Source organism: Notechis scutatus, chromosome 2 (genome assembly GCF_049901735.1).
Source record: "Notechis scutatus isolate UNSWTSFEM ecotype Mainland chromosome 2, rNotScu1.2, whole genome shotgun sequence".
In the NCBI taxonomy this organism is placed as follows: Eukaryota; Metazoa; Chordata; class Lepidosauria; order Squamata; family Elapidae; genus Notechis; species Notechis scutatus.
The window spans coordinates 101,716,469-101,742,241 of NC_142010.1; the positions used below are offsets into that span (position 1 = coordinate 101,716,469).

At 41.3% G+C, this 25,773-nt stretch overlaps 1 protein-coding gene across 5 annotated transcripts in view; it reads right to left on the minus strand.

Moving 5' to 3' along the window:
* Nucleotides 1–1,242: 1,242 nt before the first annotated feature.
* The window catches only part of GIPC1 (GIPC PDZ domain containing family member 1), a 41,385-nt gene continuing 16,854 nt past the window's right edge, over nucleotides 1,243–25,773 (minus strand). For all 5 annotated transcript variants that reach the window (XM_087955608.1, XM_026676934.2, XM_087955607.1 and 2 more), the window contains exons 4-7: nucleotides 24,242–24,422; nucleotides 3,963–4,075; nucleotides 3,429–3,510; nucleotides 1,243–3,173 (exon numbers count right to left, since the gene is read on the minus strand). In XM_087955608.1, coding sequence (XP_087811734.1) covers nucleotides 3,022–3,173; nucleotides 3,429–3,510; nucleotides 3,963–4,075; nucleotides 24,242–24,422 — 528 coding nt within the window. In that variant the 3' untranslated portion in view covers nucleotides 1,243–3,021. The remainder of the gene's footprint in view (nucleotides 3,174–3,428; nucleotides 3,511–3,962; nucleotides 4,076–24,241; nucleotides 24,423–25,773) is intronic.

The window sequence follows — 25,773 nt, forward strand, 5'->3', positions numbered from 1 at the left end:
TCTCAAGATTAGACCTGAATTCCATCTCATTTTGTGCATCCTGAAACAAATGAACAGACTCTTCCTACTCATTGTTTGTTCTTTATCTCCCATGGGGGGAAGTGTCCCATTTCCCAGCCCAAACTTAATTAGCAACATAGTATGTTTATTCCTGCTCTGGGCTTCTCAAAGATAGAGCAGATAGTCCCACTCAAATGCTGGCGGAAGCATTTGAGACAAAGCCTAACATACATTTGTGCTGTAGCCTCTTTGGACAGTGACTAGCTATAGTAGAAAAGCTGAGAAATAAAAACAACCTCTAACAGAAGCCATTTTAAAAGCATGCAGAAAAGAGGGAGAAGCAATATTATTCTTTCCTTTAGATTGGGGTGTGTGTCTGTGTTTCAGTTGATTTGGGCCATCCTCATTATCATTTTCACCAATCTCCTTCAAGCTGGCAGACACTGGGGAGACAGCATCTGCTTTTTGCCTCTTGTCTATCCTTTTTAACATATTTGTGATTATTTATATGCCAAAGCCTGTAGTCAAAGATCGTGATGCTATTGATCTTTGTAAAGCAGTTTTAGAAATAAGTGCTTCCCTTTTAGATTGTCTATTTAAAGACAAACAGCATTCTAAATGATAAGATCTTTAAAAGATTCTTCAGGACATCTCCAATAACTTTAATGTTTGACTCATATTAGGTAGAATTAATATGAAAGGGAGGGATGTGGAAAAAATAGCTTGTAAACAACCCATGTCCATTGCATAGGACTAAACATCCAGTTTAGCACTGCTGAATCCTAGAAAGGCCTATTACAATGCAACTGTTGGCTCCATGCAACAGATCCTCTGGTTCAGCTTCACCTGTAGAAGAATCCTTTTCAGTGATCTACAGACTGCTCCACATGAGCAGGATATAGGCCAATTCAAGAGACAGACTACTGCTGCCATCCCATGCACATCCTTTTCAAATTGCATCTGGGACAGGGCACAGGTCTAGAAGGAAATTTCCAGAGCTTGAGAAGAATAATGGGCAGTAAAGTTTCTCAAGGGAAGAGGGCAAAAAAAAAGCTAAAATAAAATAATGCAAAATTCTGTGGACTGCAGCTGGTTTCTTCTGCATTGCTGTGGATACGTTTCTTTTCCCAATATGTAATGTGGATTTTCTCCAACCCCTTCCACAGGTTCACTGCCTTCTTTCCATTCTTACCAGTTCATTAACTGTAATTAACGGTTCTAAACACACCACCATGCACACAGTTTAATAGTATTGATATATTTTATCTTAAAGACAATTTACTTGCAGAATACAAAAATATGCCCAAGGAGGACATGGTGCCTGTTTTCCCTAAGAGGTTTCCAGTGCCAGGACACAAGAAACAGCAAGGCTTAGCAGAAGCCTCACACGCTCTGCGCTTGAGGTATGATCCAGAGATCTGCAAGCTCCATATCTTACCTGGAATTAGTGTTTTAGAGATACAGTAGGTGGGCTGAGGCTGTAAGGTGTATGTGAAGAAGATGATGTTATTAACTACTGTAATGGATTGTGGCGCAGGGGAGAGGCCCAGAATTTGAGAATGAGCACATGGGTGAAAGAATATAAATAACAAGAAATGAACTGGGCCAACCCTAGGAGGTAGGTCAGCAGGACAAAATTAGTTCAGACAGACATTAAGAAGGGTATGCCCATATCTAGACAACAAAGGACTTCTGTTGCTGCCCTTCCTCCTGGAAAAAGTCCCCAAATTTTTTTGGGGAAAAAAACTTACTTTGAAAATAGGTGTTTGTTATAGCCAGTTTAGAAAAGGAATGTTCTAGAATCAATGGGGTGGAGGAGAAAATGCCACTGAATTAATGATTCAATACAGTTGAATCCCCTGAAAGAGAGCGCACGCACAATAGCCTTTGTACTGTCCACACATATCATGAGTTGGCAGGGATTAAAAGCCCAAATATAGAGCTAAAAAGGGCAGGGTGGATCAGGCTGAAAACTGCATGTGTTTCTGAGAGTGTAACATTCAAACAACAGAATGTGCCAGACCCATCCATAAGGACCAGTACTTGGGAGTTAGATGTATGCTATATGTGCTCTCGGTAGCAATTGACTGTATGTGAATTATTTTCCAGCCACAATATTTGAGGTCATTGATCAAAAACAGATCAAGTTCAGCAACTGACGCCTAGCAGAAATCAGTTATACTTCATAGTTGGAATCTCTTTAACAACTGACTGCCACTCGTACACATCTAATACATGTCGGTAATGGGATGGAACAAAAAGTTATTTCTTAACCTAGTTTGCGCCAACCTTGAGCAGAAGCATCACTGTTGCATCTTCTAGCTAATGTAAGTCACCAGGATCAAGGAGATAGAGACCACGTGAGATGTTCCCAAATAGGAGGGGCTATTTTTTTTATGTGCCTCGTACCAACACAGATGAAATGGGAAAAGGGTGATCAAGCTTTCAGAAGAACTAGGAAGTGTGTATCTCCTCAGGCATCCACCTGCAAATATGCAGAGCTAGGAGCCAGAATCCCTCCTCCAGTTTTATTAAGAGCTGAAAAAGGCAATTCCGTCCATCCCTCCTTCCTTCAGCTCCCATGGAGAATATCTGATTCTCAAAACAAAAACAGCTGATCATCCATCTAAATCTGAAATTGCTATTTCAGTTAGGCTCGCTCTCAAACCAGAATAAGCTCAGAAATCCAACATGCAGCAGCCATAATTCTCTAAGAAATAGCAAACTGTATGAAGTAACTGGTAGCACCTAACTCAAGACTAGAACACAGAGCAAACTGAATGGCTTGGTTGTACCCAGGGATGAGGGAATTTCCAACAAGAGGGGGCTGGAAGCAAGCAGCAGCAGAAATTCTGCCCCCAGTTCACATTACACTCCAGTCAATAATGTAGATTACTTATTGCTCTAGGATCCCTTCCAAATCAGTGGGCCCAGCATCAAAGGGAAGGGCGCTGTAGTGTTCCAGATTCACTGGTCTGTCCATAGTTTCTGTGGGAGGGGGAGTCTAGTATGTTTACAGTCCTAGTAGCGCCCAACCTTGGCATCTCCAATGCTTCCCCAGACATCAAAGACAAACTCATCCGGGAAGGCAAAATCACCCAGCTGCTCATCCAATGCTTCTGCAAATTCATCAGGGTTTTGCTTGTCCTTGCCCAGCTCCACCATGGTAGCAGCTGCAGAGGAAGAAAAAAAAAATCAGAAATAAGCATTAATTCCATCCTCAAACACTTTATGGGCCTTTTTGCACATAGTTTATAGAACTAAATGTAAATATAAGGAAGGACGCAAGGAAACCCTCACATTTATTTCTATTCCTAAGCACAGGAGTCAAAACAGGCAGGAGTAGGCTGTGATCAGCCACAACTCACTGCTTGCCTTCTCTTAGCAATTTAGCACACAGATTATTATTTTTTTTAAAAAAAGCTTACCTAGCTCGGTGTCACGGATACCCATGTAGCTCTCCAGAAGGTCATCAACCTTCTCAATGGCCTTCTCCTCAAATGCAGAGGGCTGTGAAGAAAACAAAACAAAACCACACTTGTCAAAATAGCAACAATATTCCCCTTCTGCTAACTGAAAAAACAATCCACATAACTATACCCAGTAAGACAGAAGTGATGGTGGTTGCAGTGCAACAAAGTGCCTTGGTAGAGATAGGAAAAATAAATTAAGAGAAACAATGTGAAAAGATTTGCAAATGTAAGCTTGGTAGAGCAGCCAATCTTTATTACTGCTTACTGCTGATTCAGTCATTCCCTCCTCTCGCCACTTCTTCTTTTTTTTTTGCCACACAGAATGAGGAAGGAAGGTGAGACATAGAAAGATGAGGCAGCAGAAGTGATGCTTGGTGTATTGCAGGACATCCTTTTCAACAGAGCTTATCCTTGGCTGGAAGAAAGAGCTCCACTTTCCAGAGCTACTTATCTTTCTGACCAATGTAGTTGGGGCCTTGGAATACACACCTGTTCTTCCACGGTGGCTGGACCCTTGGCCCGTAGACGCAGAGTGCCCCTTCCTGTGCCAAGTTGAGCACATCCGCTGTTTTTGCCTCCTTTGGACCTCTGACTGATCATGTCTAGAAGGAGAATAAGACAACGTTTGCTGAGGTTTTGTTTGGTTTGCACAGCAGAAGCCCCAGCTTAAAAACCAACATAGGAAAGCTTAGAACTTTTCAAGCAAGAACTTCATGAAAAATGCTTAGTTATCATAAGCCAGCATTATGTGTTCATAATCAAGGGTTATTTTTCAAGTCTGTGGTGTGTCACTGCTGACCCACATTTATTAGGTTTTCAGTAACTTGTTAACATCATAGAAACACCATCATATCATAGACTCTGACCCAAACAGATTATTGGCATACTGAAATGTTTATGAATTTAAACTCAAAGACTATCAGTAGTCCAAATGCCCAGCAAAGAACATCGAATCCTTTGATACCGGTGACTGTTAGTAAAAAAAAATGTGGTTTCAAAAATGTTAACTATAAGAGTCTGGAAAGAGCATTATAAAATCGTATTTCAAAAGTGTAAGTGCACATGTAGGGACTGTCATTGGAATTGGGAACGCTACTTGGGATAAAATATGTGAGACTACATATACTCTTCAAAATAGAAAAGTTCTGCAAAACATAAAAAAGAATCTGAACTGCAATACCAATCATAGGACAATACACCCGCAACTGGAAGAGTGGAATGTCGGGGAATTGAATTTTTAAGTGATGCTTCTAAAATATAATTACTATCCAATGCAGATCTTTCACATCCATTCCTCACTGATTCCAAATAGGGAAATAATGATAATAACCAAGTTTATTTACCCCAGTAGTAATTTTCATACATGTAGTTGTACAATTTTTTCTGGCATGGCCTATTGTAAATCTGAGCATACTTAAAGAATGGAACTTCACCTTAAGGATAAATTGGGAGTTCCTATGCCAAAGATCATGTTGCACCCATCAGACTAAATAATGACTTTTGTGGTCCCATAATACTTTTGCCTTTAGGGACCCTTCCTTCCATTAAAATGGTATTTCAAATTATATTTTATATGATTTGAATGATTTTTTTTCATATTTTTATAAAGAAATAAGAATAGTAAATAATCCAAATATTTTTTGTTGTTGTTAGTTGCAAAGTCGTGTCTGACCCATCCCAACCCCATGGACAACATTTCTCCAGACCTTCCTGTCCTCTACCATCCTCCGCAGTCCATTTAAGCTCATGCCTACTGCTTCAGTGACTCCATCCAGGCACCACATTCTCTGTCGTCCCCTTCTTCTTCTTTTGCCCTCAACTGTTCCTAGCGTTAGGCTCTTCTCCAGTGAGTCCTTCCTTCTCATTAGGTGGACAAAGTATGTGAGTTTCATTTTCAGGATCTGGCCTTCTAAAAAGCAGTCAGGGTTGATCTCCTCTAGGACTGACCGGTTTGATCGCTTTGCAGTCCAAGGGACTCGCAGGAGTCTTCTCCAGCACCATAGTTCAAAGGCCTCAATTCTTTGGCGCTCAGCCTTTCTTATGGTCCAACTTTCACATCCATACAATGCAACTGGGAAAACCATAGCCTTGACTGTAGGCACTTTTGTTGGCAGGGTGATGCCTCTGCTTTTTAGTATGCTGCCTAGATTTGCCATAGCTTTCCTCCCCAGGAGCAAGCATCTTTTAATTTCTTGGCTGCAGTCCCCATCTGCGGTGATCTTGGAGCCGAGGAAAATAAAATCTGTCACTACCTCCATTTCTTCCCCATCTATTTGCCAGGAATTGAGAGGGCCAGATGCCATGATCTTAATTTTCTTAATGTTGAGTTTCAAGCCAACTTTTGCACTCTCCTCCTTCACCCGCATCAAGAGGCTCTTTAGTTCCTCTACACTTTCTGCTATTAGAGTGGTATCTTCTGCATATCTGAGGTTGTTGATATTTCTCCCAGTAATCTTAATAACAACTTTTGATTCATCTAGCTCCGCCTTTCTCATGATGTGCTCTGCATATAAGTTAAATAGGTAAGGTGACAGCATACAGCCTTGCCAGACTTCTTTCCCAATTCTGAACCAATCAGTGGTTCCATGTCCAGTTCTCACTGTTGCTTCTTGACCCGCATATAAGTTTCTCAAAAGACAAATAAGATGCTCTGGTATTCCCACCTCTTTAAGGACTTGCCACAATTAGTTGTGATCCACACAATCAAAGGTTTTAGCATAGTCAAATATTATTTTGTAATAATAATTTAAGAGTTGCAGATTAATTATGTCTATCATTACTAAATTTTAGAATTCACATTTTTGTGGGCCCTAAGCACTGCACTTCTTGTACCTAACAGATAAGTTGTTCCTGGCACCCATGGTAAATTAAAACAGAGTGCTGCTTCCAGCGGAACAAAAGGGAAATCTGTAGTTTGCCAACGGATCCGCATCTCTTCAGAAAGGAAAAAGGCCAAAATCCAGCCCTATAATTAACCAAGGAAGCATGACCAAAAAAGTTAAGCAGATGCAATACATGGAAATGTTTGCATATTTAAAGAAAGCTGTCACAAAGACTTTGCACAAGTTACTTGTCATGGTTCCAGGTATCATTGCGTATCTTCTATGAAAAGAATGTGTACTCCTTGACAAATTGCAGTCCCCATTTCCTTTGGATAGCCTTAGCAGACTCTTTCCAACTTCAGGGCAAATTTAGACAGACCCTTCAATTAAGTATAACTTTACCACTGCCAAGGTTTGCTGGAGAGGAATAAAACTGGCACTAAAATGTGTCCTTGCTCACTTCCTATAAACAAGATTTGAAGTGGTGAAACTATGTGCCATAAGAGTCCTAATCTCTTTGCTATTTCCCTTGTTCTGCAATCTCTTGTGTCTTTTGACATTGCTGATTTGCCATCAATCCAGTAGCAATTAAAGGCCTGCCCTTTGCATTTAACTGTCTAAAAATGGTTTGGTTGACTAAACATTAAAAAAAAATAAAAAATAAAACTCAAACAATTCAGTTCAAAGTGATTCCCGCTAGAGTACTTGTAGAATTTATTTTCTGGCTTCCAGATACATTACAATGGAAACCATCTTTGTTTTTGTTTTTTTAAGAAAAGGATTAACCCCAACATGTTTTGTATTATATAGAGAAAATTTCATTTCAAAGGGAATAATAATATCAGATATTGTTCTGCAATTCTATTTTGCATGCTTGATAAGGGTCCAAATGAGAAGATTCCATTTACACAGTGATTCCAATTTAACTTGTATTTCGATGGGTTCTTGAGGCAATCTTTTTGCCTTCCTCTCTCCCCAGTCACAAGCGCTTTTCAAATCAGCAAAGGAACCGTTCTTCCCTAATTGTATATGCAATAGAATATTTAGCAACTCATTTTCAAAAACTAAAACTAGTTTCTGGCAAATTACTGCTATTTGTAACTGTCTTATGGAGAATCCTTTCCAACTTAATACAAATGATAAAGGCAAACATGTCTATTTAGCCTTAAAGCTGAGGTATGTTCTACTTCTGGCATTTTTCATTTCTATCCTAATTCGATTACTATAAAAGTTATCTAGAAACAAGATTTAAACAAAGTAAAAACATGTTTCTTCTGAGTCTGATTTTAAATATCTGCCAGACAAGATGGCTTCTGAATATAAGCCTTGAACATGCTGGAATTTTTCATACTTCTAAGGGGAAGAATGCCAGCTCCCCAAAGAGAATTTTTCTATTATTACTCGCTGTTTTTGCTTACTGTTTGTCTCTCTGAAACCAGATGTTCTGTCCTCTTTCTTTAATTTCTCTTGGGCTAGCAGAAAGCATTACTTTTGATAGGTGAATCCCTCCCCCATTAACCAGACCAGACTCCAAGTTTTTAAAAATGGGCAAGAGGAGGACAGATACAGAGGTGATTTCAAATCTATCAAGTAAAACATTTCTTTCTTTATCAACCACTGGTGCAAACTATAAACGGAGAGCAAAGTAAGAAATATACTGTAGCATTAGTTCTCAAATCTAGTACCTGATTTTAGTTATCCACTGAAGCAATAAAGTACTCACAAAAAAGGAGAAAAAGTTGACAATTATTTTTATATTATATTTGTGGCACTCACTTAGTTGCATCAAACATTTACCTAAATATTTTTCCCTAAAAAGCGAAGTAACCTGCCTACGAATTCAAATCACCACTTTAAAAGAAACTGGTATACAGATAGTCCTCAACTTACGACCACAATTAAACCCAGGTTGTCTGCTGTTAAGCAAGACATTTGTTAAGTGAGTTTTGCCCCATTTTACGACCTTTCTTGCCACAGCTGCTTCAGTGAATCACTGCAGTTGTTAAGTAACAAGGTTGTTAAGCGAATCTGGCTTCCCCACTGACTTTGCTGATCAGGAGGTCGCAAAATGACCCCATGGACACAGAAACGGTCATAAATATGAATCAATTGCCACGTGTCTGTATTTTAATCGTGTGTCCACAGGAGTGCTGCAACAGTCATAAGGGTGAAAAATGGTCATGAGTCACTTTTTCAGTGCCATTGTAACTCCGGTCACTGAATGAACTGTTGTAAGTGGTGTACTACCTGTACAGTAATGACTTTTAAGAGCAGTTTTAGGAAGCGAGTGAAACAAATGCTGAAGCTTTCAAATGTATCTCGCTCCCTTAAAGAAAGCACTAAATCTGTTCTAAATTTGGGAGGGAGCACCACCTGTGTGTGGTCTTGGAAGAAGAACTGGCAGGTTAAAGTTCCCATTTGGATTTGGAAGGACACTCTATTCTAGGAATGGAGCTGGATGAGACATAAATTCTCTGGAATGATGTTTCAAGAATAGTTCACAGTTGCCGGATTGCAAAATAAACACCATAAACTAGATGTGAGGATTACAGCAATCTCTGGGTAAGTATGTTTATCTAGGGCCAAGCAGATTTAAAAATCATATGGGGGGGGGGGGGAGAACGGGACACATCTGGAACAAGTAATTGGTCTGGAGAGTGGTTTTTCATGGCCCCACGACAGAACTGATAGACAGATGAGAGAAATACTGTCAGAGAGGGAGTAAATGTTGGAGAAACAGCTGAAAGACAGTCCTCGACTTACAATCACAATTGAGCCCAACATTTCCATTGTTAAGTGAGGCATTTGTTAAGTGAGTTTTGCTCCATTTTACCACCTTTCTTGCTAAGTGAATCACTGCAGTTGTTAAGTTAGTAACCCAGCCGTTAAATGAATCTGGCTTCCCTGTTGATTTTGCTTGTCAGAAGGTCACAAAAAAGGGATCACATGATCTGGGGACACAGCAACGATCGTAAGTATGAACCCGTTGCCAAGCATCTGAATTTTGATCACATGATCACGGGGATGCTAGAATGCTTGTAACTGTGAAAAATGGTCATAATTTTTTCAGTGCCATTGTAAATTTGAATGGTCACTAAGCAAACTGTTGTAAGTTGAGGACTACCTGTATTACCAAAGTAGCTGCAAACTCAGAATCTGAAATTGTAAGAAAAGGTAACAGAATATCCCAGAGTGAAAGCTTGGCATTTATTCTATTTAATATTTAGTATTTATCTGATTTGTCAATCGCTTACAAGATACAGGTATAAGAATAAACATAGTTTTGAATACATGAGATAGATACTTATAAGAAAAATAAAAAGAAACAATAGGACAGGGATGGTAGGCACGATTGGTGCGCTTATGCACGCCCCCTATAGACCTCTTCGGAGGGGATGAGGTCAATAGTATACAGTCTAAGGTTAAAGTCTTTGGGGTTTGGGGAAGAAACCACAGAGTCAGGTAGAGCAGGGGTCCCCAACCACCGGGCCCCGGACCGGCACCGCAAAGAAATAAAAAAATAAAAATAAAAAAAATGGTGGCTTTCTTCGCCTTCGGTGAATGCTGTTGGGATCAGGATCAAGAACACAAAGGAGAGAAGGGGAGGGAGGAAGCAACCAAAGCCTGTCCTGCTCTCCGGCTCAGTGGCTTCGGTTTCCTCCCGCCTCATTCCTCTCTCAGTCGCTCTCTCGCTCCTCCACCAGCCCAGGAAGAAACTGCTTCAAAGAAGCCAGCAGGGTAGCTTCCTGTCGGCGCAGCTCCTCCGAAGCGCCTGTTCACCCCCACCCAGCCGCCCGTGGTTTAATCCAGTGCTCCGTTCTGCCTGCCTGCCTTCGTTTCTGGTGGTTTCGGAGCAGCTTCAGCTGAGAATAATAACTATTCGCCTCTTTTTCTCAGCCGAAGCTGCTCCAAACAACCAGAAACGAAGGCAGGCAGGCAGGCAGAACGGAGCACTGGATTGAAACCATGGGCGGCTGGGTGGGGTAAACGGGCGCTTGGAGGAGCTGCGCCGACAGGAAGCCACCCCTGCCGGCTTCTTTGAAGCAGTTTCTTCCTGGGCTGGTGGAGGAGCGAGAGAGCGACTGAGAGAGGAACGAGGCAGACACCTGAGGGATGAGGCTGAGGGAGGGAGGGAGACACCTGAGGGATGAGGCTGAGGAGTCAGGGCCGAGAGGTGGGGCTTCTCAGCCATCCTGCAGGGACTTGTCCTGAGCGCGGAGACAGCCGTGGGCCACCACCGCCCAGCGCTCAGTTTTGAAGGCGCTCCTCAGCCAGGCACAGTTCCTGAATCTGCAGCTGAAACCCTCCGTTTTAAATGTCCCAATAGAAGAGAATATCTGTCGCTCAGGGTTGCAATGAGGAGGCATTGGCGCTCCCTGAACTTGGTGGTTTGCTGGCAGACGTTTTATTACCCGACTAGGTAACATCAGATGTTACCTAGTCAGGTAATGAAACGCCTGCAAGCAAACGTCCACCAAACTTGGACTCCCGCCCCGGTCCTTGAAAAAGTGTTTCTGCGTGAAACTGGTCCCTGGTACAAAAAGGTTGGGGACCACTGAGGTAGAGTATTCCAAACATTGACCACTCTGTTGCTGAAGTCGTATTTTCTGCAGTCAAGTTTGGTTTGGTTAACCTTGAGTTTCTTTTGCCTCTAGGTCTTCCTTTGTAAAATGAAACTATGGTGGAACTTTATTTATACATTTTTGTATCAGCTAACAGCATAATTCCAAATTTAGAAAACAGTAACAGGCCTAGTCTTGATTTTAAGCACCAATATGCTTCTTTTGTCTTTATTTATTTTCAAAAATACCAACAGTCTATTGGTTCACCTGGTCTGACCTTAGCTACAATGACTCCCAGCAGCCCTTTAGCATTTCAAATAGGATCATTTCCAAACCTTACCGGTGTTTTAAAATGCTTGGGACTGAGCTGGCAAAGTGACAAACGCATACTACATTCCTTCTCCATATGGCCTCTTCCTATATCTTAGCAAAAGAGGGGGAAATATGTAGCATGAGCTATAGGTGTGTTATATATACTAACCAATCATGCATTTGAATAGGCTACTTCTGAGGAACTGAAAGCCAAGCCCACATATGCTCTTTGCTTGTTTAGGCATACAAAGTTGTAATAGTGCCTTTATTTTATGTTTGTCCAAAAGGTATCTTGTAACATGAAATGCCAGGAGATGGTTATGCATTTTCTTATTGCCACAGTCAATGATCATAAAATAATAAAAAAAAACATGCCAAAGGGAAAATATCACAAGTGAAACAAGTTAATAACAACTTTGTGAAACTATTTTAATAGTGTTAACTATACCAACTGAGGATTTGCAAAGCCTAATTATTTGGAGAAAGAATATTGCTTGCTTATAGCTCCTTGGCACCACCTTCAAATGGCAACTGTCTGGCTCTCTTCAATTCATACACACCCTGGGAGGCTTCCAGCATTCCATTATTCATCAAGTGCAGACCAGTATGTTATGAATTACCACATTTAAGAAAGTAATTGATTTGGGGGGTGGGGGGAACCCTGTTTCTAGACATGGTGGAATCAGTTTAGTTTAAACATCAAACATAATTTGTCAAGTGATAATCAGGTACTGTAATAAGACACACTTGAACCAAAGCTATCCCTCAAGAATCAGCACATTATTGGCAAATACATATAGGATGCAAATTTAGCAAGCAAGCCCTCCATGTCCTGTCGCATTGCTTATTACTATGCTAATGGAAATTCACAAACCTGTGGTCTTCAAACAATACTGCAGCCTCTTATGAAGGAAGGGGGGGGGGGGGGAGGGGGGGGGGGGGGGGGGGGGGGGGGGGGGGGGGGGGGGGGGGGGGGGGGGGGGGGGGGGGGGGGGGGGGGGGGGGGGGGGGGGGGGGGGGGGGGGGGGGGGGGGGGGGGGGGGGGGGGGGGGGGGGGGGGGGGGGGGGGGGGGGGGGGGGGGGGGGAGGCAGATTTCTTTGTACTAGTGATTCCTGCCATTTTCCTTTTCTAACATACATAAAACCAAAACTTAGTCTCTTTCACTTCAGAAGGACAGAATTCAGCCTAGGCAGAGGCATTTCATGATCAATAACTTATATACTAAAAATCATAAGTATAAACTCAAATTGAGGTGGAGGGAAAAATTATTCAGCTAAGTCCAACTCAACAACTACCACTGCAAATTTAAAAGGACACCCTAAAGGAGCCTCTTCTTTGAGGAGCTGGGAATACACAGACATAAAAGCTAATAAAATGTTTGGTTATGGTTAGTAGCAAAAGACATGTAGTGAAGCAGACAGTGGGAAAATGTATTGATTCCTGGGCAAGTCTGAAACTGGGTATGCTGGAATCCAAATTTAATTCATTTAGGTAGCATTCTAATATTTCTCCTCTAGCGCTAACATATTTATGTAATCTGTGATGAGAACTTTTTACTCAAAGACCTGCTGTGGATAAAAATAAAGTGCTGCTTTAATAACCCTTAGTTGGTTCAAAAGACATTGGTGCAAAATCTGAATAGAAGGCTAATAGTTCCTCTTGTGGCTTCTCTGACATGTTTTTCTGTTGCTTCTACTAAAGATTTAGTGGCTAAATGAAAGCAAAGTCAAGAGGAATGGTAATGCAGAAAAATGACACTGTTGCAAGGAAACCAAGATCACAGAAAGCTTTGCCTCAATTGTTAGCTGAAGGGATCCCGGGGGGTAAGGGGGGGATCCCGGCGTTCCCCTCCACGGACACCCCCAGATTTACCCAGGGCGAGGAACCTCCACCTGGATCACCTGGTTACAGGGGGGAAATTAGAAGTCAAGAGCACTGACTGCAGGGCGTTGATGGCCCCTGGGTCGGGTACCTTGAAATATACCGGGGGCATGTGGGAAAGGCGAAGATCGATCACCAGTTGCCCAAACTTCGCATGCTTCCTGCAAGACAGAGGTGTAGGCGTCTGTCTCTGGGTCGTGGGTTAAAGGCTGTGCGCCTTGAAAACATGCCTGGACGCTTGAACACCTGCCTCTCCAGCATCACGTTGGAGTGGTCCCCAGCGTCCTGCGTACCAGTTTGGTTGTGATATTGTCTGTCAAGACCAGAATGGAGTGCCAAACACCAGTCCGCAGCTCCAACTCATCACCTAATCTAGATACCTGACATCCCTTGTTTATCGGTTCCCCACCAGATGGAAAGAACATTGTGCGGTACCTTATCCGGACGTTGGAAGTGGCTCTTCACAGCTGAAAGGTAGCAGGAACCATTGCAGATCTCTAGAGGAATCGGGCCCAATTCACAATGGAAATACAAGAAAATCCGTTTCCAACAGTACCAGAACACCAGGAAACCTTTTAAGGCTCTGATGAGCTGTACTATTCAGAGCATCCAGAAGTGGGACATCACTGCCCTAAATGAACTAACCTAGTTGAGGGATCAAATGGCTTTATCCCAATTTATGGAAAAGCCATGTCCTTGAAGGGTCTCCAGGGTACTCTTGGTACCAAATTTGCTTGATGTCTGGAAGATGACAAAATTAAAATATCATCCATTGTAAACGAATAGATTTGATCCTGGGGAGGCACTCTAGGGTAAGCAGAAAGTGCCGATCACAATAGCAAAATCTAAGCTATTTGTAGTGAGCAAGTCTAATTGGTATATGTAGATAAGCCTCTGTCAGATCTATAGAGGTCAGGACTTCGTTCTCTCTGATGCTGAGCAGAATGGACTGGAGAGTAGTCATCTTGAATTTTCGATAAACCAATGATCTGTTCAGATGTTTGAGGTCCAGAATTGCCCTCCAGCCCCTCGAACTCTTTGGGACCACAAACAATAGAGAGTAACAGCCTTGACCCCGTTGTTCAGATGGGACCTCTCTAATGGACCGAATATGCAGAAGATGATTGATAGCCTCCTGCATCAACGCTCTTAATGGGGTCCGTGGACCTAGGGCTCCTAATGAAAAAGTTCGGGGGAGGATTGAAACTCTAGCGCCAAAACAAACCTAACAGAGTCCCTGACCCACGCATCAGAGGTGAAGCTGTCCCATTGATCAGCAAACAATTTTAGCCGCCCTCCAATGGGAGCTGCTGTCAAGGGCTCACTTGGAGCAACAAAAATATTGGCCTCCGGTACCTCTGGGGTTTCTTCTGTTTTAGCCTCCCCGCTGACCTCTATCGGAAGATTCCGACCTATCCTGTCTAAAACTGGGCCTGTAGCCTGATGTTCTCTGCGATCTGGGAATGTATGGGCCTTGATAGTAGGGCTGAAAGGAACCCCTTCGAAACGACTGGGGCATTCTGTTTTCAGACCTCCGAAAAAGAGGGGGAAGCACTTTTTTCTTGTTTCTATTCTCAGTAAGCAGGGGCTCCAAGACACTGCCAAATAATTTATCCCCCGATATTGGGGCTGATGCCAGCTTGCATTTATGCTTGGTATCCGCCTGCCAATGTCTGAGCCATAGCAGTCTCCGTGCTGATACGTGAGATGCTATGGCTCTAGACGAGAATTTGACTGCATTAAATGTGGCGTCGGTGGAGAATTCTGCCGCTGCAATGTCCTGGTGGGCTCTGACATTTGACACCGGCAATATATCCCTCAAGTAGAAGAGCCATTGTAGGGAGGACTGTGTAAAAAAGGACACAGCTGTAGCTGCCCTAATGGCCCAGGCGTCAGAAACATGCGTCCTACGGAGTGCCAACACTGCTCTCTTTTCCTCCGGTCTCAGGGCTTCCTCGGCCTCGTTGGGAAAGGTTGAAGAAGAGGCCAGTGCCACAATGGGCTCATCCACCTACCGGCGTTTTGAGAAAATTTGAAAACTCTGGTGCCAAATTATAATATTGTTTATCGTACCCTGTTGGGGCTGGGTAGGATGCTGCTGATGCCCATTGATTTTGTACTAATTCAGCAAACATACGAGGGACAGGAATAGTTTCTGCCTCATTAGCCAGTTGTGAGAATATTAGATCCTTGGATTCGTCCTGAGACCCTGTTGACAATGGATGAGGGCTTGATGTGCCTAGTTTAGCAGTGTTCTTTGCTTTGAACAGTAAAGATTTAAAGAGGTGCGGACGAAAAAGGCCAGAAAAGGTAGGTTGGTCCGGAATGAGGCCTTCGTCATCCGACATTCCTTGTTCTAGTGGATCAACCTCGACAACTGCAAGTTCATCTGATGGATCGACCCCACCTCCATGGGAACATCCTGGTCATCTAATTCCACCTCCTCCCGAAGACCCTGGACTGGTATGTCAGGAATATTGGGGAATACCTGAGTTTGATGTTGTCCCATATGTGCAAAGGATCGAGCAGACAGGGATCCCACTTCCGAAGTAGCCGAAAAGTGTCTGGTCCGGATGGATTGCTGAACTCCAGCCGCAATGCCCTTTTGTATTGCCATCTCCATCCATTGCCTCATTTCGATTGGGAATAGTCTCAGGTAATCCCTCCTCCTGTCTTAAACCGGCGGCTGTAGGAGTGAAGGTTGCCTCTGGGATTCGCCGGGCAGTGCTCATTGGAGGAGATATGGCTATGGGAGGCTGTCCAGAAATAGCCTGTCTGGGCTGGGTGGATAAGTCCAAGGGCCCCAACAATGAACTTGGGCCCTGATCCGATTGTTGTGTCATAGCCATCTTGTCCGCCTCCCTGGCCCATTTCTGCAACTGCCTTTCCAAGGCTTGGTGCCGTCTATGGGCATCCTTATCCGCCACCTTAGAGGCCTTTTTGGGGCCCACTGACTTATCTCGGGACTTATTTGTCTTGGAGCGGAAGACGTCACCTTCCATTATGGAGGACTGATTCTCATGACTCTAACTTTAATTTTTTTTAAATTATTGTTATTGTTGTTGTTGTTGTTGTTGTTATTATTATTATTATTATTATTGTTGTTGTTGTTGTTGTTGTTGTTATTATTATTATTATTATTATTTGTACTTAGGGGTGATGCCTACCCCTGTGGTTGAAGGTAGAACGCTTCTCCAGGAGTGTAAGTCTATATATATATATCTATATACACACACATATATACACATACACACACAAACACACACACACACACACATATATATATATATACACATACGTGCCTATATCTACATGTAAAACTGTGTATATGGGAAACAGTATCTAAGGGTCCCCAACAAGGGAAACCCCCAAGCACTCCAAGCAAGAAATATTCTGGATCCCTGGTCCCCAACAAGGGAAACCAGCTATACAGGGCCTGGATGGATCCTTTCCTGTCAAAAACATCCCGCTGTTTGAAATGGCACTTGCGGCTTCACTCCAATGTAATGATCCAAAAGCAATTGCAAAAAGAAAAAAAAAAATCCTGTTTTAAGAACTAGCCTGCTTATCCAACGCCAGCAAGATAAAAGAGAAATAATCCCAGGGAAGTGGAGTGGGAAGGTACTTGCCCCGGTCCCCAAGAAGGGAAACCAGCGGGGAATGGTGCCTGTGATATTTAGGCGCGAACTTGAAGCCAGCCGTTGAAAATGGCGGGAAGGCAGAATCTCCTATATTAATTGCCTGAGCAGTTTAACAAGCCGCTGCTGCTGACTCTCTGAATTGTCAGATAAATGATCCTGTCAGTCGAAACGGCAAGAAGTGAGCCGCGGCTGCGAGCGCTCTGCCAAGATCGCAGAGATAAGATGATCGGGGAATTAGATAAGCTAATTGCCTGAAGCAGCTGTCTCAGGCTGCCTGCGGAGTGGCAGGCTCCGCCAGCCACAAAGAACTGCTCTCAAACTGATCGGGAGGATGACCTAATAGAGCCACAAGCCTTGAAATCGCCAAATTAATTGGGGAAAATTTACAAGCCGAATTAACCCAAGAGCAAACCTGAATTTTGACTAGCTGAATCAGAAAACCGTTCCAGTCAGGGAGTGCACAACCTCTTACCACGAAGGCTGAGCTAAAACTGGGGGATGCTGGGGAGGTGTCCCATGGAGGAGGAGGAGCGTCTCAGAGTTTTAAGCCCAGCCTTTCCAGAAGAGACTGAAGCACCTCCCACCTCTGGATGCTCTGAACAGCTCATGGGAGAATGAACAAATGAGAGCTATGGGGGCCTTATTAAATTTCATACATACATTAAGCACATGTGATCTCTCTAACAGGCAGCTTCTGTGATCTTCCTAAGACTTAAGAAAATCTCCCCTTGATTACCTTGAGCTAATTCAGACTGCAGCTATCAGTATATTTTTCACTGCATTGTTAGTCATCAGCTTTTCATTTTCCATAAATTACCAAATTCAGAATTAGCACATCTCAGAATATGGGAAAGGAAAAGGAGAGAGAAAGGAGGAGAAAAGATTAAAAAATGTTGAAATATGAGATGCAGAGAGAATCTATTAAAACAATTATGGTATTTATTGAAATGTAGAAACAAACCTGGAATTTGGTTTATGCTTATGAACTGCTGCAAACATTATATTCAGGCAGATATTTAAATATGGTTGTACAGTATGTATAGAGATACTTGCCTAACCCACAACACATTAAGTATTAAATATTTATATGACCTGAAGATAGACCAGTATACAGTTTTAATGTTTTAAATTAATTTTCATTATGGTATATTATTCAATTCAATGTTGCTGTCCAAGTCTTTTATTCTGATTATGGATCAAATGAATTTGTGTATGAATATGCTAAGTTTAATAATTTTGAAAAAATATATATTGAAAGACGGGTGTGGTTGCTGTTCTATTTTGCACAAAGAAACTAGCAGTATATATTACATTCCACAACACTTTTTTTGAGAAAGCAAAAAAATATTGTCTGAAACAAAGGCATCAATTTTATAGCTCAATTTTCTTTTGGTCAAAGATACCTGCACAGAAGTGATTCTAGGCTGAATTAATTAGCTTAAAAAAAACAGGAGAAGAGGTTCCATTTGAAAAAGTATCCATTGTATTCCTGGCTAACAACATTTACACAGGAATGTTCTTAACCAGGAATACAATGGATACCTTTTTAAATGGAACCTCTTTTACATTCAGTAACAGATGAAGAAGTAATAAATACAATGTTCCTGAAGACTAGCAAATATTAATTCAGTAGTAGAGATACAGGTACAGCGAAAAACTGATCCATATACAGCACAATAGCTTCAGCCAATGACGAATTAAAGTGAACAGTTGAAAATCATAATATTTCCCAGAACCATCCAATGAGTCACTCAAGTAGGAAGGAAACTGCAATAGCAGAGGCGGACTGAAGTGATGGATGAGCTGAAGAGCAAATAAGAAATCTGATGTGTTTAGAAATTTGAACACTTACTTGAAGTAGTGGAAGGAAGCTTTATAAATATTGAGTGAACCAGAAATACACAACTCCTAGATTCTGTAGTGAAAGTGATAAGATAGCTGGAGCTATTAAATGGAACAGATTAAGTTCTAAAAAAATACTCAGGACCAAATAAATGGTGTAATAACTAGCCTAACAGAACCAGGACACAGAAATTAAATGACAGCAAGTATTGATAATCAAAGAGGAACCAGATCCTCTTGAGAATAATCAATAAACACACACATAGTCGCCAATGAGCTTCCTGCATGTCTCATCCCAAAGCTAGAATGCTCCTGCTTCATACACAGCTAATGTACACTTCTCAGAATTTTGCTGGACGTGCTACTGGCCCCATCCTTCTTCCCTCTGGGTGATCACTCTTCCCTTTGCTAACCATGGTATCCTTTCCTCAGAGCTTAACAAAACTTCCAGACTGAGAAGCAGAGGCCCACAGGTTTTCACTGGCCCCCAAATGTGACACAGTGTAGCACAAAGAAAAGGGTGTGCATGCATGTATTAGTATATGTTGCTGAGTAAGAGAAAGGCAACCCAATGTAGGTTTAAGGGAATGAAGATTCTCTTTCACCCTTGCCCATCTGAGAGAAAAGGGAATGAAGATGAGAAATGAGTCATCTCAGAAATACTGTCTCGAGACACCCTGTTTTCAAAAATGTGCAGGATCCAATCTGGGTCAGTCACTGGGGGACCAGAGGTTTTGTCTCCTGAGCTTTGCGACTCGTGCTGGAGCCCATCCTCAGAAAACTTCTCGCTAGCAGACTGTGTCATCAAAAACATGCATACAGCTTCTCCAAAGCTTTCCTCTTTCAAAAGGTACTGGTCATACTCATCAGCAGTAGTCCTACATCGCTAAGATAGTCACTCAGACTATTCCTATTTGTATCTGACCCATTCGATTGCCTGAAACAGGATATCTCTTTCTGTTGCTACTGGGCAAGGCTGACCGTGTCAGAGTAAATGTATCTTTCCATTGTGGAATATGGGTTGTGGAGGGGGGGGCGGCGGACACAAATTCTTACTGGATGATGCCATCCTGACCTCTGCTGGTGAGAAAATGTTCCTGCATTATAATTCTAAGTGGGACAGATGTACTGTAGGATTTCTCAATTGTGGTTAAAGAGAAAAATATCCTTCTTTCCTGTCTTTGATCAAGTACCAGAAATGTCATTCCACTACCTAGTGATTCAGATGTTAGCATTATTTACATATTATTTCATCATTTTTAGAGAGCAGGACTGTTTCTCCTTTGAATTCTTTTTACCATGGATGGTAAGAGCCAAGCAATGTTTGTACTTCAAGCCCCCAAGGAAGATCGCTAAGAACAATCCTGGTCTTCCTCTTTCTCCTTTCCTGCCAGCTCTAAATTTATATGACTACCTACAGCTTAATTTGGGAAGATATACCCAAAGAATGACTTATTGAAGGTTAAACTACAGGGAATAGGTTGCCAGAGCAAAGGCAGATCCCTACATATCCCTGTATGTTTTATAGGGTACTTGGAAAAGAGATCCTTAAAGATGAGGCAGCGACAATCTTGTGCAAGTGAGAAAATTCTGAACTACATAAAAAAATCCCAAAGGACCGAAAGCTATCCCCATGCCATGGAAATGCGAATGTTCCGTTGGATATCAGGCATTTCCCTTCCTGACCACATCACAAATGACACCATTCGACAACATTTTGGTGTGGCACCAACGATAGAGAAGATGAGAGAAGGCCGGCTCTGCTGATATGGACATGTCCTGAGAGCAGCACCTTCCACCATTGCCAAGACTGCCTACCAACTAGAAGTCAATAGCCGGCGACTTTGTGAGCGCTCAAAACCAAGACACCATCATCAAAGATATTCAACCCGTGGGCCTGCACCCTGGAGATGCAACTGACCGTGCAAAGTAGTGTTCAATGATCTGAAAAGCGAACCCTGCACTTATGGGAATATGTTAGGAAGAAGAAGAAGAAGAAGATAAAAAGTCCCAAAGGTGCTTTTCCCCCCAAAAGTCAACTGTTTTTTTTTTAAAAAATGTTTTGTTTCCTCATCCGAGAAGCAAAGCTTTTTCAAAGAGAAACACCACCACCCCAAGAAAGTCCAGTTGTCTTTTGGTAAAAAAGAACACCTTTGGGACAACCATGACCTGGATGATTGAGAATCTCCAAAGACATTGTGTAAAAAAAAAAAAAAAAAGATACACAGAGTTCCAAGCTGGACACAGCAAAATTGGTTCTTATGGAACCAATCCTCCAATCTGGTCTCTAGAGACTTTGTACTATATTGGCATCAAGGGAATCCAGTACTCTTGGTTTCTATATGCACTCTTTTTAAACAGGTTTGTTGCTTCTTGCATTGGTCAACCTAGGAAGTGTGAAGCCCTGAAATTCACCAATGCATGCCAAGCTTAACACAAGCAATTAAAAGTGTAATTAAAGCACTCCGTTTCCATACCTGTGTGGCTGGGCATTCCCTTTCCAGTGGCTGCTGTTCCCAGGGGATCTCCAGCCTCTTTGAGTAATTCTACAGCTTTCTCAAACTCTGTTGTTTCAGCTGCACACCCACTGACTGCATCTCATCTGCATAAAGCCAGATGCCACTAGATGCCAGCCAAGACATGCAACCACTCCAACTCTTTGCTGCCACTAATAGGACAAATAGTTGACCAGTCAAACTATAATGTCAAGGCTTGAAAAAAAAGTTCAATCTATTGAAAAAATGCAATGCATGGAGTAATCAAAGGGTTAGGTTTGCCAATTGGAGAATACATTTCTTATGCTAGATAATGGGAACAGAGCTGAAATTTCAGCAGAGAGAACCACCAATTACAGCTAAACAGATCTATTTGAGGTGCAAGGTAAGGCAGTAATATAGGTGTAGCAAGATTGGATTGCATGATTTTTTTTTTACAAGCTCTGGAATGGGAGGGAATGGAATCACAGCAAAGCAGTTTTGTGGATGTAGCCCATATACTGTTTGAGAGGGCAAATTCCACTTGCCCTATGAATTCAGTACTAGCCAAACTAACTCACTCACACTAAGGAACTAAGCTACCTAGAGTAACCATGTGTGGGAGTTGGGCAGCCATATAAATTTGATAAAATAAAGGTTGAATCAAAAGCAATATAGCAATTTTTAACTTTAGCTAATCTAATTATGATGATGATCTATTTCAGCATAGGACATAAATATTGTAAGCAAAATGACAGGTACATTTGACCAAGTTTGATTTACAAAACAACGAATAATCAGTTGTAAAGAATTCAAATACAGGCTATGCTATCTATTACCCTGTTACCCATTGCCGTAAGTCACAGCATTGGTAACCATGGCTTTTTAAATAAATAGTTGACTGGTTTCAACTCAAAACACTAAACAAGATGCTGTGAATTAGACACCACAAAGGCAGGCATAAGCCAAAATATGATTTTAGTTTGGGATTATTGAAGTTAATGAACTCTGTCACACATTCCATATGAACTTTATCGTGTTAAATTACATATTCGCCAACCTCTAGAGCAGTGATCCCCAACCTTTTTTATGCCGCGGCCCGGTACCGGCATCAGCTGGCGCGCAGCGTCCGGTGCACGGCATCAGCTGGGCACCGCCATCTTTTTGATGAAAAAGTGCTTCCGGTGAGCTTTCTACCGGAAAAGCTCACCGGAAGCACTTTTTCATCAAAAAAAGATGGCGGCGCCCAGCAACCAGCGGCCCGGTAGGACTTGTTCCGCGGACCGGACCCCTGCTCTAGAGGGTTCTGAGTAATCATCCACCTGCCTATGAAAGGTCCACGGAATTAAGTCTTTAAAATGTTTTATTTGCTAGAAAACATCAAGTCAGAAAGCACGAAACACAAATCTGTCAGCATACTCAAAAGAAAGCTCTAAAAAAATATTAATTTTGAGTTACACTCAAAAACTCAGAGGAAAGCCCTGAAGAAGATGGCTTTTAAAAAGCCTTCCTGATAAATTTCTCTACAACTACTGGTATACCCATCCATGTAAACAACAGATGTGCTCAGATCTGGGAAGCATGCTTTAAAATGTTTTCAACAAACAGCATAATGGGCTGAAATGTTTTTGTTTATATCAATTCCATATTTTGGAAAATCAAGTCATATAATGAGAACAAGCAGCATAATGGGCTAAAATGGTGTGTTGATAACTATTCCACATTTTTTAAAATCAAGTCATAATGAGAATTTTAGTTAGAAAAGTCTTGAGTAATTCCAGTATAACTGTACTCAAGTTCTTTCTGTGCTGGTGAAATAACGAAGGACAAAAATACTTCAATATGAACAGGAAGCTATTTCATTGCTATATCTGTATCTCTCACCTTATTTTAAGCTTTGTACAGTATCACATATTTCCCTTTTGCTCCTACATGGATGTAACATAGATGATTAGAGATAAATTATATAACTTAGGAACATAGTTATATAGAAGGAGCTTTACTCATCAGAATACAGAGCATAGATAAATTAAGGAGACACATCTACAACCAAATTATTTTTTAAATAATAAAAAAATAATATTTTTGGATTATAAGATGCATCAGACTATAAGACGCACCTTGGTATAGAGAGGAAAACAAGAAAAAAATAGTTTTTTGCCTTCATGCATCCCGTTTTTGCCCTCCCCAGCATCCAGAAGCACTCTGCAGGCCAAAAAGGTGCCCGTTTTTGGCCTCTGGAGGCCCCGTTTCTTGGCAATGTGCCTGCTTTTGGACTGCAAAGTGTTTCTGGATGCCGGGGAGGGCAAAAACAGGATCCGCGGAGGCTTTCTGAAGAGTGCTTCTGGATGTTGGGGAGGGCAAAAACAGGATGTGTGGAGGCTTTGGGAGGCCAAAAATGGGCCCTTATTCCCTGTATAAAATGTACAGACATTTACACCCACTTTTTTGGGGCGGGGAGTGCATCTTATACTCTGAAAAATACGGTAATACCTGGAGCTCCCTAGATTATGCTGTTAAAATTACCAACAATTCAATTTATTTACACATTACAAACAAATTACTGCCAATTTCAGAACAATCCAAAACAAAACACCCTGCATTCTTCTACATTGCTGTTACCGCTATGCAGACCTTTAAAAAGTCTTGAGTTTTCTAGGCAACAATACCAACAAGTGGCTTGCTGCTGTATCCTTCTAGAATATGTTTCCAACTTCCCAAACTTGCTTATTACCCAACTATTTCCATATGGTTTACCTTCTAAAGATTAACTAGTTGACTCTGCTTAAATTCTTAAGAGCAGCCAAGAAAATGATCAGTTTTGCTCTTAAAAATAGTATATACTCCGATTTAAAAGTTTTTGTCAATTTTCTCATTAAGTAAATCTTATGATCAGTTATTTTCCTCATTTCCAACCAGTGATCTAAAGGATCAACTCTGAAAAGAAGAATCCAACCATCACAACATTTCTGACAATATAGTTCATGTGGACAAAACTATAACTTCAATAAACAAAGCCAATGAGAAAATATGTGTACTGCCAATTTGCTTTTCTTTACCTTGCCTATTTTTCTCATCTGAGACAGTTTAGAGCTAATATGATGTTAAATCCAGTTTCATATTGCTTCCTATATAAAATCATCTCTTTATTTTTAAAATAAAAATGTGCAATAACATATTGCATTGGAAATATAGCTGCATTGCCAATAGCAGCATTATTACCATATACATACCAAAAGCCTTTCGGGGTTCAGTCAGCTTCAGAGTAAAAGTACGACCTTTGGGCAAATCCTTGAGCATTTTTGCAACTTCATAATGCCGGCAGCCAATAAGACTTTGACCATTGATGGACTCAATCATATCTCCAACATTAATAATTTGGATTCGGTCAATAACACTCCCTTCCTTGATTCTCTGCCAAAAGAAGTGAACAATCACTATGCAAATCCAAACCAAATAAATTCTTGATGCTAGATAATTTGAAAAATTTAGACTGCAATGCAACAAAAAAATTAAACGAACTAAATTAAAGTAGGATTCCATATAATCCTAGTTCCCCAAACAAGAGACATACTCCTACTGAGTGACAAATAGAGTTGTTCACTTAATCAGAACTACTGTAATGGCAGAGCTTCTCTTCTCTTGAATACCTGTCTTCCTCCGGGTTATTTTTTTATAAATACTTTGCCAAGACCCTAGTTATGGAGCCTCTTGCTTTATACACAATCTGGCATTTGTTTGAATTGCACAGTGGGTGTCTCTATATCAGGCCTTCAAATTGCTAAATATATATGAGCAGAAAGAAATCAAGCTCACCAATAAAAGTGTTAACCTTGCAGTCCAACAATTCTGTTTTATCTTAGGATGTATGAGGATCTACAATAATGGTTATGCATTACTCTAATCCAGGGTTGGACCTGCAACTTCTACTTGAGGAACACGATTCATAATTACACTTAGAACTGACTCATAGGGGAGATGAGCAGTGGCCCAACCAGTCTGCTTTACTCATTTCTTCTAAAAAAAAACCCTTCAGAATAATTCACACCTTGAAAGAAGGCCATGTTACTAATATTATGTGCTTAGACACAATCTTGGAAAAAAACCAGATCTGATAAATGAGATGAATGTATATTAATCCCAAGGAATGCATAGCAGCAGATCTGCTAAAGCTATGTTTTTTTTTGCTATCTGGTAAAGCAGGATAGTATTATTCCTCTTCCCTGAGACTACAAACTAGAACTGAATGAGAAGACATATTCTGTTTATATATTTGCTGCATGTATCAAGATATTACAATATATTTTTGTGGGTTAAGCATATGAAGTCAATGCAAATAATTCCTGTCATTAGAAGCTCATTAGGAAATAAGAGTTATCTGAAAAGAAATAGAAAAAGAAGAGAAAGACTAAAACCAGACACAAATAGGGCTTCATTGTAGCTGATGCAAAACAAATAGGAAATATTAGCTTAAAGGGATTCTGAAACCTGTTTATTTGTCAGAGCTGGTTTTGGTAACAGTCAAATCTAGAGGTACTTATTTTAAGAAGTACAACTGCAAAAACTGATACTTAATAAAAACTGTGGTTCTGGGTCATTTTTAAAAGGATTGGACGGTTCCCCTTAGAGCACAGAATTATAATACATAATCCCTTTCTGTAGGATCAAAATACTGAAAAATACATGGTGGAATGCAGCAATTGTTTATGTTCATAGGAGGTGGCACCACAATAACTCTGACTGTGAAGACCTTCCTTTTCTGTCT